The sequence below is a fragment of the Sturnira hondurensis genome, unplaced genomic scaffold, assembly GCF_014824575.4.
Source record: "Sturnira hondurensis isolate 20B ecotype Veracruz unplaced genomic scaffold, ASM1482457v3 Scaffold0020884, whole genome shotgun sequence".
Taxonomy (NCBI): domain Eukaryota; kingdom Metazoa; phylum Chordata; class Mammalia; order Chiroptera; family Phyllostomidae; genus Sturnira; species Sturnira hondurensis.
In genome coordinates this window covers 228,451-239,938 of record NW_028093515.1, presented here as the reverse complement: position 1 = coordinate 239,938, position 11,488 = coordinate 228,451, and the positions used below count along the sequence as shown (strand labels likewise).

Genomic DNA, 11,488 nt, shown 5'->3' with positions numbered 1-11,488 from the left:
AAGCGTGAGCATTTAGCCTACTCTGATTGGATGGATTAGGGGGGCGTGTTGGGGAATTTCCCGCAGGGCGGAAGCTCCAGAGCTTCAGGTATAGCCCAGCAAAAGGCGGGCGGCCGCGCAGGGCCCCCTGAGGCTTTGGGGGCCATGGCCGGGGTCGCTTGTTTGGGGAAAGCTGTGGATACTGACGAATGGTGCGACAGTGGCCTGGGGTCTCTGGGTCCAGATGCAGCGGCTCCCGGAGGACCGGGACTGGGCTCAGAGTTGGATCCAGGGCTGTCGTGGGCTCACCTTGTCTTCAGCTACGTCACTGAGGATGGGGACACGTGAGTGAAATTTAGGCTGCCAAACTGGGCCCTAGGATACTACATCTGATTTCCTAGTCTCTGATCCCGGCTTCTCAATCACTCCTTAATCTGACTTCTGATGCTTGACTTCCTGACCTGACTTTTTAAAAGATTTTAGATATTATTTTTAGAGAGAGGGGAGGGAGAAAGGGGAGAAAGAGAGGGAGAGAAATATCAATGTGTGGTTGCTTTTCGTGTGCCCCGTACTGGGGACCTGGCCAGCAAGACACCCAGGCATATGCCCTGACTGGGAATCGAACCGGTGATCCTTTTGTTCGCAGGCTGGCGCTTAATCCACTGAGCCACACCAGCCAAGGCTCTTAACCTTTAATAAAACCAGTTTCCTACCCGACTTTCATCTTCATCCAATAATTTCTGACCTCCGTTCTTGTTCTCAGAGTTCCACATTCTCTTTCATTGATCCTAAAACCCGATTTGGCCTTCCTGACCCCAGTCCTAAAACCTTTATTAGAACTGCAGCTCACGCAGTCACCTCCTGAACTCTGACCTCCAAAAATGTGTATGGTCTTTGATCTTTTGCTCCTGATTTATGAGCATTAGACCTAGATTTCCAAAATTGACACTTCGACTTTAAGGTCCCACCTTCTGGGCACTGATCTTCGCATCTCACATTCAAAGAGAAAATTTGTAAGCTCCACGATAGCAGGGATTCGTCTGTTAGGCAAGCAAATGTTTATCAAACACTGCCGTGTTTTAGGGGGTGTTTTAGGTGCTGGTGATAAGGCAGCGAAGAAAATAGAAAAAACTTATGCCTGTTGGAGTATACGTTTGAGGGAGGAGGGAAGATAGGCAGAAAGTCAGGAAGGGAGGAAGGGATTGAAAAAAAAGTAAGGAAGGAAAAAAAGAGACAGAAAGAAAGACAAAGACAGCAGAAAGACACAAAATAAGACAAAAGAAAAGAAAGAAAAAAGACAAAAAAAAGGACAGAAAATGGTGTGCTGAAGGGTAGTAACTTCTTTGGAGAAAAATCAAGAAGGAAAATGAGACAAGTAGATTATTTGAGGAGAGCATTCTGGGTAAGAGGGTAAAAAGAGCAACCTTGGAAAGGCCCAAGTGAGGGACTGTACCTGGGGTTTTTGTGTGCTGTTTTCTTCTGTATCCCCAGTGACTGAACAGGGCCTGACCCATAGGGGGCACTCAGTAAACACTGGTCTCAAAGAACCCAGCTGGTTTCGTTATTTTTCTGTCTTTGGGGGGCTATTTTATTGACCTGTGCTCTTACTTTCATTATTTCCTTTCTTCAGCTTACTTTGCGTTTAACTTATTTTTCTTTTTCTGGTATTTGAGGTAGAAACCGAGGTGACTGAGACCTTCTTTATTCTGTTACAAGTACTGGGCACTATTAAGTTCCTCAAGCACAGCTTTTATCTCGCACATTCTGATGTGTTGTGTTTTGACTTTTATTCAATTCATTATACTTTATCATTTCTCTTTTGATATCTTCTTTGGTTGTCGGAGTATTTAGAAGTGCGCTATTTAGTCTCCAGACACTTAGAAGACCTTTCTTTTATTGATTTTTAATTTGATTCCATTGTGGACTGAGAACATACTTTGTATGACTAGAATCCTTTCAAACTTATTAAGACTTGTTGTATTGTGTGTTCTGCTGTTGTTGGGTGTAGTGTTCCATTCTACCATGTCCTTGTTGATGACTTCTGTCTACCCGTTCTATCAATTATTGAGAGACGTATTGAAATCTCCAATAAGACTTGTGGATTTGTCTATTTCTCCTTGTAGTTCTGTCAGGTTTTGCTTTGTGTAATTGGACACTCTGTTATTAGGGGCACAAATGTTTAGAATTATATCTCTTGCTTCATTGACCTCTTTCTCATTATGAAATAACCTTTATCCTTGATAATATTTCTTGCTTGGAGATCTACTTTGATATTAAAATACTCAAGTCCTGCTTTCTTTTGGCTGACTAGTATGAGCATGGTACACTGCTTTCCACCCTTTTATTTTTAACCTATTTTAAAATATTTATATTCAAAGAGTTTTTTATAGGCAGCGTATATTTGGGTTTTGCTTTTTTAGTCCATGTGACAATGTCTGCTTTGTTATTAGAGTGTTTAGACCATTTACATTTAATTATTGATGTGGTTATATTTATTATGTTGCTATTGGTTTTCTACTTTTCTTTGTTTCTCAGCTCCTCTTTATCTTCCTTCTTTTGGAACTGGTACATTTTGTTCCATTGTATTTCTTTGTTGGCTTATTAGCTTTAACTCTTTGTTTTGATATTTTAGTGGCTGCTCTGAAAGGCGGGGCTGGCGGACTCTGGGCTCCAGGAGAGTCCAGCCAGCCAGCTGCTTCTGTGTGGAAGTAAGCTAAGAATAGGTTTTAAATAAATGAAAAAATAAATAAAAAGAAGACTATTTTGTTACCAGTGAAAATCATGTGAGATTCCGATTTCCGGCTCTGTAAATCAAGTTCTGTTGGAATACAGCCCCACTCATCCATTTCCGTATCGCCAGTGGCAGCTTTGGCTTCGCCCACAGCAGAGTAAGCGTAGGTAAAAGCTTGTAGTGTACAAATTTGACCTTTGAGTGACAGGACACCAGCTCCCAGGGCGTGAAGGAACCTTAGACAGTGTATTCCATTCGGCCCTCCTGGCCTCTGTGCTGTGTGGTCACACGTTTTACTCCCACAGGTGTTATCAACCCCGCCATACATTGTTATTATTTTTGCCTAAACAGTCAATTATATTAAAAAATTATCTTAGAAAGAGGCTTACATCATAAAAACCTTGCCCGTCGATCCCCAGCATTACCGTTTTCAGCGTTCCTTAGCCTTTGTATAGATCCATATTCCATTTGATATCATTTTCCTTTCTTTTTTTTTTTTTAAGATTTCATTTATTTATCTTTAGAGGGGAAGGGAAGGAGAGAGGGAGAGAAATATCAATGTATGGTTGCCTCTCATGCATCCTCCGCTGGGAACTGGCCCACAACCCAGGCATGTGCCCCGACCGGGAGTCGAACTGTGATCCTCTGGTTCACAGGCCCGCACTTAATCCACTGAGCCACACCAGCCAGGGCCATTTTCCTTTCCTTGCAGTTTCCTCTGACTTTTCTTGTGGCTGGGTCTGTTGGTGATGAGTCCCTTCAGCCTTTGTGTATCTGAAACATCTGTATTTTGTATTCATTTTTGAAAGCTCTTTTTGCTGGATCAGAGAATTCTAGTTGGACAGTTACTGTCTGAGTACATTGCAGATATCGCTCCGTTGTGGGTTTTCTTGCAGTTTTCCCTGCGCAAAATCTGCCGTCATTCTTATTTCTAGTCTTCTACATTTAATGTATCTTTTCTCTGGCTGCTTTTTAAAAAATATATATATTTTATTGATCTCTGGCTGCTTTTAAGATTTTGGTCTTTATCATTGGTTTTAAGCAGATTTTTTAAAAAGATTTTATTTATTTATCTTTAGAGCGGAAAGGAAGGAGAGAAGGAGAGAAATATCAATGTATGGTTGCCTCTCGGGAGTCTCCCCTGCTGGGAACCGGCCCACAACCCAGGCATGTGCCCTGACTGGGAATTGAACCGTGATCGTGTGGTCCACAGGCCCGCACTCAATCCACTGAGCTACACCAGCCAGGGCTTAAGCAGATTTTTTAATGATAGATCTTGGTGTAGTTTACTTAATATTTCTTGTTCTTGGCAGTCACTCACCTTCTTGGTTCTGTGAATTTAGAGTTTTTAGCAAATTTGGAGATTTTCTAGATACTGTTTCTTCAAATATATATATATATATATATATTATCCACCTCCTCCTTTATGGACATATTTCCACAGTTCACTGATGTTCTTCCTTTCTTTTGAAAGATTTTATTTATTTAATTTTAGAGCAAAGGGAAGGGAGGGAGAAAGAGAGGGGGAGAAACAAAGTGTGGTTGCCTCTCAAACGCCCCCTACTGGGCACCTGGCCCAAAACCCAGGCGTGTGCCCTGACTGGGAATCGAACTGGTGACCCTTTGTTTCGCAGACCTGTGCTCTCTCCACTGAGCCATGCCAGCCAGGGCCATTTTTTAAATGCTCTTTGTGTTTTATTCTGGAAAGTTTCTGTTGTGAAGTCTTCCAATATGTGAGTCTCCCTCCTGCAGTGTGTAATCTGCTGTTAATCCCATCCAGAGTGTTTTTCATCAGATGCTGTAGTCTTTATCTCTAGTTCTATTTGACTCTTTTTCTTTTTAAAATTTTTTTGTTTTATCCTCATCTGAGGATATGTTTTATTGATTCTATCTTATTTTTAATGATATTTTATTGATTATGCTATTACAGTTGTCCTGATTTTTACCCCTCCATCCAGCACCCCCCACTCCCTCAGGCAATCTCCATATCACTGTTCATGACCATGGGTCATGCATATAAGTTCTTTGGCTTCTCCATTTCCTGTACTGTACTTTACATCCCCATGGCTATTCTGTAACTTCCTGTTTGTACTTCTTAGTCCGATCACCTCTGCACCCATTCCCCCAGATCCCCCTCCGTTTTAGAAACCATCAAAATGCTCTCCGTATCAATCATTCTCTCTGTTCTTTTTTTTTTTAGATTTTATTTATTTATTTTAGGGGGAAGAATTAGGGAGAGAAACATCAATGTATGGTTGCTTTTCGCATGTCCCCTGCTGGGAACTGGCCTGCAACCCAGGCATGTTCCCTGTCTGGGAATTGAACTGCAATCTCCTTTGGTTTGCAGGCCTGCACTCAATCCACTGAGCTACACCAGCCAGGGCTATTCTTCTTGTTTGCTGAGTTTATTTTTTAGATTCAGTTGTTGATAGGTATGTATTTGTTGCCATTTTATTGTTTGTAATTTTGATCTTTTTCTTAAATTAGTCCTTTAAACATTTCATATAATAATGATTTGGTGATGATGAACTCCTTCTGTGTTTTCTCGGCTGGGGAGATCTTTATCCATCTTTTGATTCTAAATGATAGCTTTGCTGGGTAGAGCAATCTTGGCTGTAGGTCCCTGCTTTTCATGACTTGAAATATTTCTTGCCAGTCCCTTCTAGCCTGTGGTTTCTTTTGAGAAATCAGCTGACAGTCTTATGGGAGTTCTGCTGTATGTAACTAACTGCTTTTCTCTTGCCGCTTTTAAGATTCTCTCTTTATCTTTAACCTTTGGCATTTTAATTATGATGTGTCTTGGAGTGAGCCTGTTTGCATCCATCTCGTTTGGGACTTTGTTGTGCTTCCTGAGCTTGCGTGTCTATTTCCTTCACCAACTTAGGGAATTTTTCTTTCATTACTTTTTCAAACAGATGACTAATTTCTTGCTCTTTCCCTTCTCCTTCTGGCACCCCTATGATGGGAATGTTGGACCTCTTGAAGCTGTCTCAGAGTCTGCTTACACTATTTTCATTTTGGGGGGTTTCTTTTTACTTCTTGTTCTGTTTGGTTGTTTTTTGCTTTCATAGGTTCCAAATCATTGATTTGATTCTGGGCTTCATTCATTCTACTGTTGATTCCCTGTAAATTGTTTTTTATTTTAATTAGTGTATCCTTCATTTCTGACTGGATCTTTTTTATGCTGTTGAGGTCCTCACTAAGTTCCTTGAGCATCCTTGTAACCAGTGTTTTGAGCTCTGCATATGATAGATTGCTTATCTCCATTTTGTCTAGCTCTTTTTCTGGAGTTTTGATCTGTTCTTTCATTTGTTCTTTCACATTTCTCTCTCTCCTCGTTTTGGCAGCCTCCATGTGTTGGTTTCCATGTATTAGGTAGAACTGCTGTGATTCCCTGTCTTGGTAGTGTGGCCTAATGTCGTAGGTGCCCTGTAGGATCCATCCCCCAAGCCGGGTACTCGAGGTGCACCGTTTGTGTGGGCTGAGCGCACCCTCCTCCTGTAGTTGAACTTTGATTACTGTCGGCAGGTCAGTGAGAGGGATTTCCCCAGGCCAGTCAGCTGTGAGGGTTGGCTGTGACCACCGAGGACCAACCTCCACTCTCCGTGGAGGATCAGCTGTGCAGGGCAGGGTGGTGGTGCTCCGACGTGGTCTGTAGTTGTTTACTACAACTGCAGCTGTGGGGTGCGCAGGCCCTGGGGTTTCCCGGGTGGTGCAGACGAAGGGCAGCCCCCACTATGTTTTGCCTGGGGTCCCTCTGCCTGAGCTGTAAAGCAATCTGAGATGCCTGCTGCTTGGGCTGGGCTTGGAGATCCCCAGGCGAAGCCAAGCTGTGAATATAGGCAGGTTGTTGCTAGTGCTGGGCCTGGGGCCCCTTAGCAAGAAGTACGGAGGGCTAAGGACTCACTGTGGTTGGCTGTTGCTTGTTTGAAAGGATTTAGGAAGTTGTGAAGCATGATCCAAGACTACCCATTCATATAGAAAAGCACCTTGAGGCGGGGGTGGTGTAGGTTTGGTGGGACAGAGTCTGGGCATCTCCAGGGCAGGGCAACAGTATTAGCCAGGTTGATGGAGTCTCAAATATGGCACCTGCCTACAAGCTGTCTGGTTTTGTAAGGGGAAGGTTCAGAAAAGCGACAGTGGCCTTTGCCCACCTTTCTGTCTGGGAGAAGGATCTCCCCCAGCTCTTGCCTTGATGCCAGACTCTTCTCTTTGTCCCTGCGTGCCACGGTGCCTTTCGAGCAGCTACCCCAGTGCTGGAGCTCAGAAGGAGTGAGTCTGATTAAATCCGTGTGTGGTTTCTCTACGAGGAACTGCTTGGGACTCCAGGAGTTTCTTCCACCTACTCAGTCCACACTGGTTTTTGCAGTGAAGAATTATGGGGGCCTATCTTCTTGACACTGGAATTCTGGGCTGAGGGGCATGGTGTGGGACTGGGACTCCTCGCTCCCAAGATACTCCTCCTGAATTTTTATCTACAGCACGTGGATGTGGGCCCAGCCTTTTCCGTGTCTCTGCCGCCCTACCAGTGTGAATGGCTGTGGTTTCTTTAGCTCTGTAGTTGTCAGACTTCCATTCAACTTGATTTCTGATGGTTCTGAGTGATGGTTGTTCTATATTTTAGTTGTAATTTTGATGTGGTTGTGAGAGGAGGTGAGCCATGTTTACCTATGCGCCATGTTGACCGGAAGTGTTTTTATTCATTGTAGAAATAGAAAAAGGGAGCAGGAGAAGAGAGAGAGAGAGACATCAATGTGAGAGAGAAACATTGATCTATTATCTTCTTTGCATGCTTCAACCAGGGATCAAACCTGCAACCTTTGGTGCATAGGACGACACTCCAACCAACTGAGCCACCTGGCCAGGGCTGGAGTCTTTTTCTTTTATCATCCATGTCTTAACTTTTGAATGTGTGAGATGTAGTTAATGAACTGTTTTAATATTCTTGTGTGCTAATTCTAACATCTGGATCCGTTTTAGGTCAACTTCAGTCAATCGATACTTCTAATTAGGATCATGTATTCCTGCCTCTTTGCATGCCTGATACTCTGTGAGTCGATGTCAAACATTGTGGAATTTACCTCGTTAGGCTGGTTAGTTTGTGTTCCTATAAATATTCTTGAGTTTTGTTCCGGGTTTCAGTTAAATTACCTGTAGGTAATTTATCCTTTTGGATTTTGCTTTTATGACTTGTTAGGTGCGTCCCAAACGGTGTCCCGCCTCGTGCTCATTGTTCCCCACTACTGAGGTAGCCCCTTCTGGACTGTTCTACTCAGTGCCCTGTGAAGGATGGGTTTTTCCTAGTCTGGTTGGTGGGGACAGGTGCCATTCCCAGTCTCAGGTGAGCAATGGGCATGTTTCTCTAGTGCTTTTGGGTGATACTTCCCCGCACTGGGGTAGTTCCCTCACACCCAGGCTCTGATCAGTATCCTCCTAAATATAGGAGAGGCCCCTCTGCCGATGTCCGGGGTCCCTCTGTACATCTCTCCTCTCGGGTTCTGTATCCTCTGATTCTGGCCACCTGGCTTCCCCCAAACTCGGCTCCATCTCCTCACCCAGGCGCCTCCCTGCACTGTGTCACGGAAACTCTCAAAACAGTAAGCTGTGGTAGTCAGTTGAAGGGCTCACCTCGTTTATTTCCTGTCTCTCCTTGTCATTCATTGCATGACGTCCACTATCTTGAAAACTGTTGTTTCATACAAGAAAGAGAGAAAGGGAGAGAGAGAGAGAAAGAAAGAGGCTGTTTTGTATACCATGTTTTGTTTGATTTGTTGGTTGATTCAGATAGGAGGGAAATCCGGTCCCTGTTTGAGGGGAGGTAGGAGTCCTACTTAATAAACATCGATTAAACAAATGTTCTGAATTGACGCCTACCCGACCCTCTGAGATTCCTGACAGCGGGTTCCAGAGCTGTGGTCGCAATGGCTAGAACACGGTGGGCACTCCATGCGTATTGAATGAGTAAATGCAAGGGTACTTGACCTCTGTCTCCTGATGCCTGTCCTTGTTCTCAGGGCACTGCACTTGGCTGTGATTCATCAGCATGAGCCCTTCCTGGATTTCCTCCTAGGCTATGTGGCTGGCACCGAGTACCTGGACCTGCAGAATGACCTGGGCCAGGTGAGCCACTGGAGGACAGCGCAAAGCTTGGGGCCAGGGTTCTCAGTGCAACTCCTAACCCCTGCACTCTGCTCCTGCAGACAGCCCTGCACCTGGCAGCCATCCTGGGGGAGGCATCCACAGTGGAGAAGTTGTATACTGCAGGCTCCGGAGTGCACGTGGCAGAGCGTGGGGGCCACACCGCTCTGCATCTGGCCTGCCGTGTGGGGGCGCATGCCTGCGCTCGAGTGCTGCTCCAGCCCCGCCCCCAGCGCCCCAGGGAAGCCCCCAACACCTACCTCGCTCAGGGCCTGGACCGCAGCCCTGACACCAGCCACGCCCCTGTTGCCTCATACCCCGAACCTGACTCGGAGGAGGAAAAGGATGAGAGTGAGGCCTGGAAGCTGCAGCTGGAGGCTGAAAACTACCATGGTGAGGGTCCAGTCACTGGGAAGGGCCAGGCGACAGCACGGGCTCTGGGCTCAGCTCTGCTGACTCAGCGACCAGTCCCCTGGCAAATAATACTGAGGCTTCGGGGACCCAGGCATTGGGACCAAAGAGTCCTGCTCAGGCCCCAGATCATTGAGAACTGGCCACGTGGGACCCAGGACCCCCACCCGAAGGCTCCAGGTCACTTGTAACCCATGGGGCAGAGCTACTAGGGCCAAATGCAGGTGTTGGCCCCAGTGTCTGTAGTCGGAAGGCACAACTCACCCTGTACACCCCCCTGCCCTCAGCCAGGGGTCCTAGCCCACCCAGGATGATGGAACTGTAGGCCCAGGCCCTCTGACATTTGGGCAGCCCAGGTCCCCAGAGATTGACACTGGAGTTCAGGGACAGCTGTCTGCAGCCAGTCCTCATGGGACAAACGGCCGTCTACCCAGGGCCCTGGTGCCGGGGTCTCAACTCTCCCATCTGTAAGTCCAGCCACCCGGGACCAGGCCCTTTCACAAGGGGCCTGAGGTCAGCCACAACCCAGTGTGTGTTTAGGGCCCACCCCAGGCCTCCAAACTTACAGGCCCTTCAACCACTCAGGACCCAGGAATTTGGGTTCCAGGTTCTTTGTGCAGTAAGACCAGAGACTCACGGCCCCTGACCCCCAAGATCCAGGCCTCCGGTCCATATCCGAAGGCTCTTCAGCTGTCAGGCCCCAGACACCCACGGCCAAGGCACTGGTACCACCAGCTACTTTCAGTCCCCCTGAGACTTAGGCATCTACAATGCAGGTGGCTCTTTGGCGTACCCAGCAATTCAGGCGCCAGACCCCAAGCTCGGTCACCCTCAGGCCACAAAGCTGTCCCCCAGGATTGTGGCGTTGGGTACCCAGGCCCCTCACCCTCATCATCTGACATCAGTTGCTCTATCCCCAGGCCACACCCCACTCCATGTGGCCATTATCCACAAAGACGCAGAGATGGTCCGACTGCTCCGGGAAGCCGGAGCTGACCTCAACAAACCGGTGAGCCTCGCCGGGGAGAAGGTGTGGCAGGATGGGGCTGTCCCCAGGGTGGGACAGGGCTTCCTATGACCTCTCTGCTACACTCCACAGGAGCCCACATGCGGCCGGAGCCCCCTGCACTTGGCAGTGGAGGCCCAAGCAGCTGATGTGCTGGAGCTTCTTCTGAAGGCGGGTGCTGACCCTGCTGCCCGCATGTACGGTGGCCGCACCCCACTGGGCAGTGCCGTGCTCCGGCCCAACCCCATCCTCGCCCGCCTCCTCCGTGCGCACGGCGCCCCTGAACCTGAGGATGAGGAGGACAAGCCTGGCCCCTGCAGCAGCAGTAGCGACAGCGACAGCAGGGATGAGGGCGTGAGTCAGGAGGAGAGACTGGGCCGCCCCGCTGGGGGCTCAGGGTGGACGGTCAGGTGGAATGCCCTCATTAGGAGGAATTAGGCAGCGCGCCGAGACGGCCTGGGCTGCTGCGATTAGGGAACTCGGGCAAGCAGCGCTGAGAGAGCTGGACCCGGGGGGGGGGGGGGGGGGGGGGGGCGNGGCAGCAAGAACTCGGGCTATGGTGGTTGAGAAATAAAGGCAATGGCAGAGGGAGAGAAAAGACCTCGGCTGCAGTGACCGATGAGTAGGCAGCAGTGAGCAAGTAGCAGCGTGGGGAGTGCTCAGGCTGTGCTCAGGCAGCGGTGATTTGGACACTGGCAGCAGGAGGGGAAAGACCTTGGGCAGCGGTGAGGCTGTTTCTTTGAACCCAGGCTGCTACTCTGGGGAGAGGGTGGTGTTGAATGGGGCCACTGAGGAATTTGGGTAAAGGCAGAGGGGAGGGGCCGGGGAGGGAGACCTCAGTGGCTGCGGCTGCTAAAGGACTGGAGAGGCAGCTGGGCTAGAGCCCCAGCGGTAGCCGTGGGAGAACACAGCCAGCCTTGAACGTGCTGGGTGGAGGACCAGGAGCCGGGAAGTTGAAACTCAGGTTTCAGGGCAAGACCCAGTTTTTAGGGTGAGTGGGAGAAATTGGGCAGTGGGCAAGGTGGCAGCCATCTGAGCCCCCGTTTGGCCTGCTCTGCCCGCAGGATGAATATGACGACATCGTGGTCCACAGCGGCCGGACCGCAAACCGGATACCTCCTACCCAAGCCTCCAAACCTCTCCCCGATGACCCTGTCTGACTCAGTTGTTAATAGAATTTCCAGTGTAATAAAATCCCAGTTCTGACAACCAGAGACTGGATT

At 48.1% G+C, this 11,488-nt stretch overlaps 1 protein-coding gene across 1 annotated transcript; it reads left to right on the top strand.

Moving 5' to 3' along the window:
• Nucleotides 1–55: 55 nt before the first annotated feature.
• Nucleotides 56–11,479, top strand: NFKBIB (NFKB inhibitor beta). The gene is made up of 6 exons (XM_037030772.1): nt 56–323; nt 8,725–8,830; nt 8,911–9,241; nt 10,180–10,268; nt 10,359–10,619; nt 11,330–11,479. Exons 1-6 carry the CDS (start codon nt 145–147, stop codon nt 11,423–11,425), a joined length of 1,062 nt encoding a protein of 353 aa, XP_036886667.1. The 5' UTR covers nt 56–144; the 3' UTR covers nt 11,426–11,479.
• Nucleotides 11,480–11,488: the final 9 nt, after the last annotated feature.

What these genes read in the sequence shown, in the direction of transcription:
- NFKBIB (XM_037030772.1), top strand. Translation starts at nt 145, where the DNA reads ATGGCCGGGGTCGCTTGTTTGGGGAAAGCTGTGGATACTGACGAATGG. An exon ending in GGAGGCTGAAAACTACCATG is followed by an intron (nt 9,242 to 10,179) that starts GTGAGGGTCCAG and finishes CTCTATCCCCAG; the next exon opens with GCCACACCCCACTCCATGTG. An exon ending in GAGCTGACCTCAACAAACCG is followed by an intron (nt 10,269 to 10,358) that starts GTGAGCCTCGCC and finishes TACACTCCACAG; the next exon opens with GAGCCCACATGCGGCCGGAG.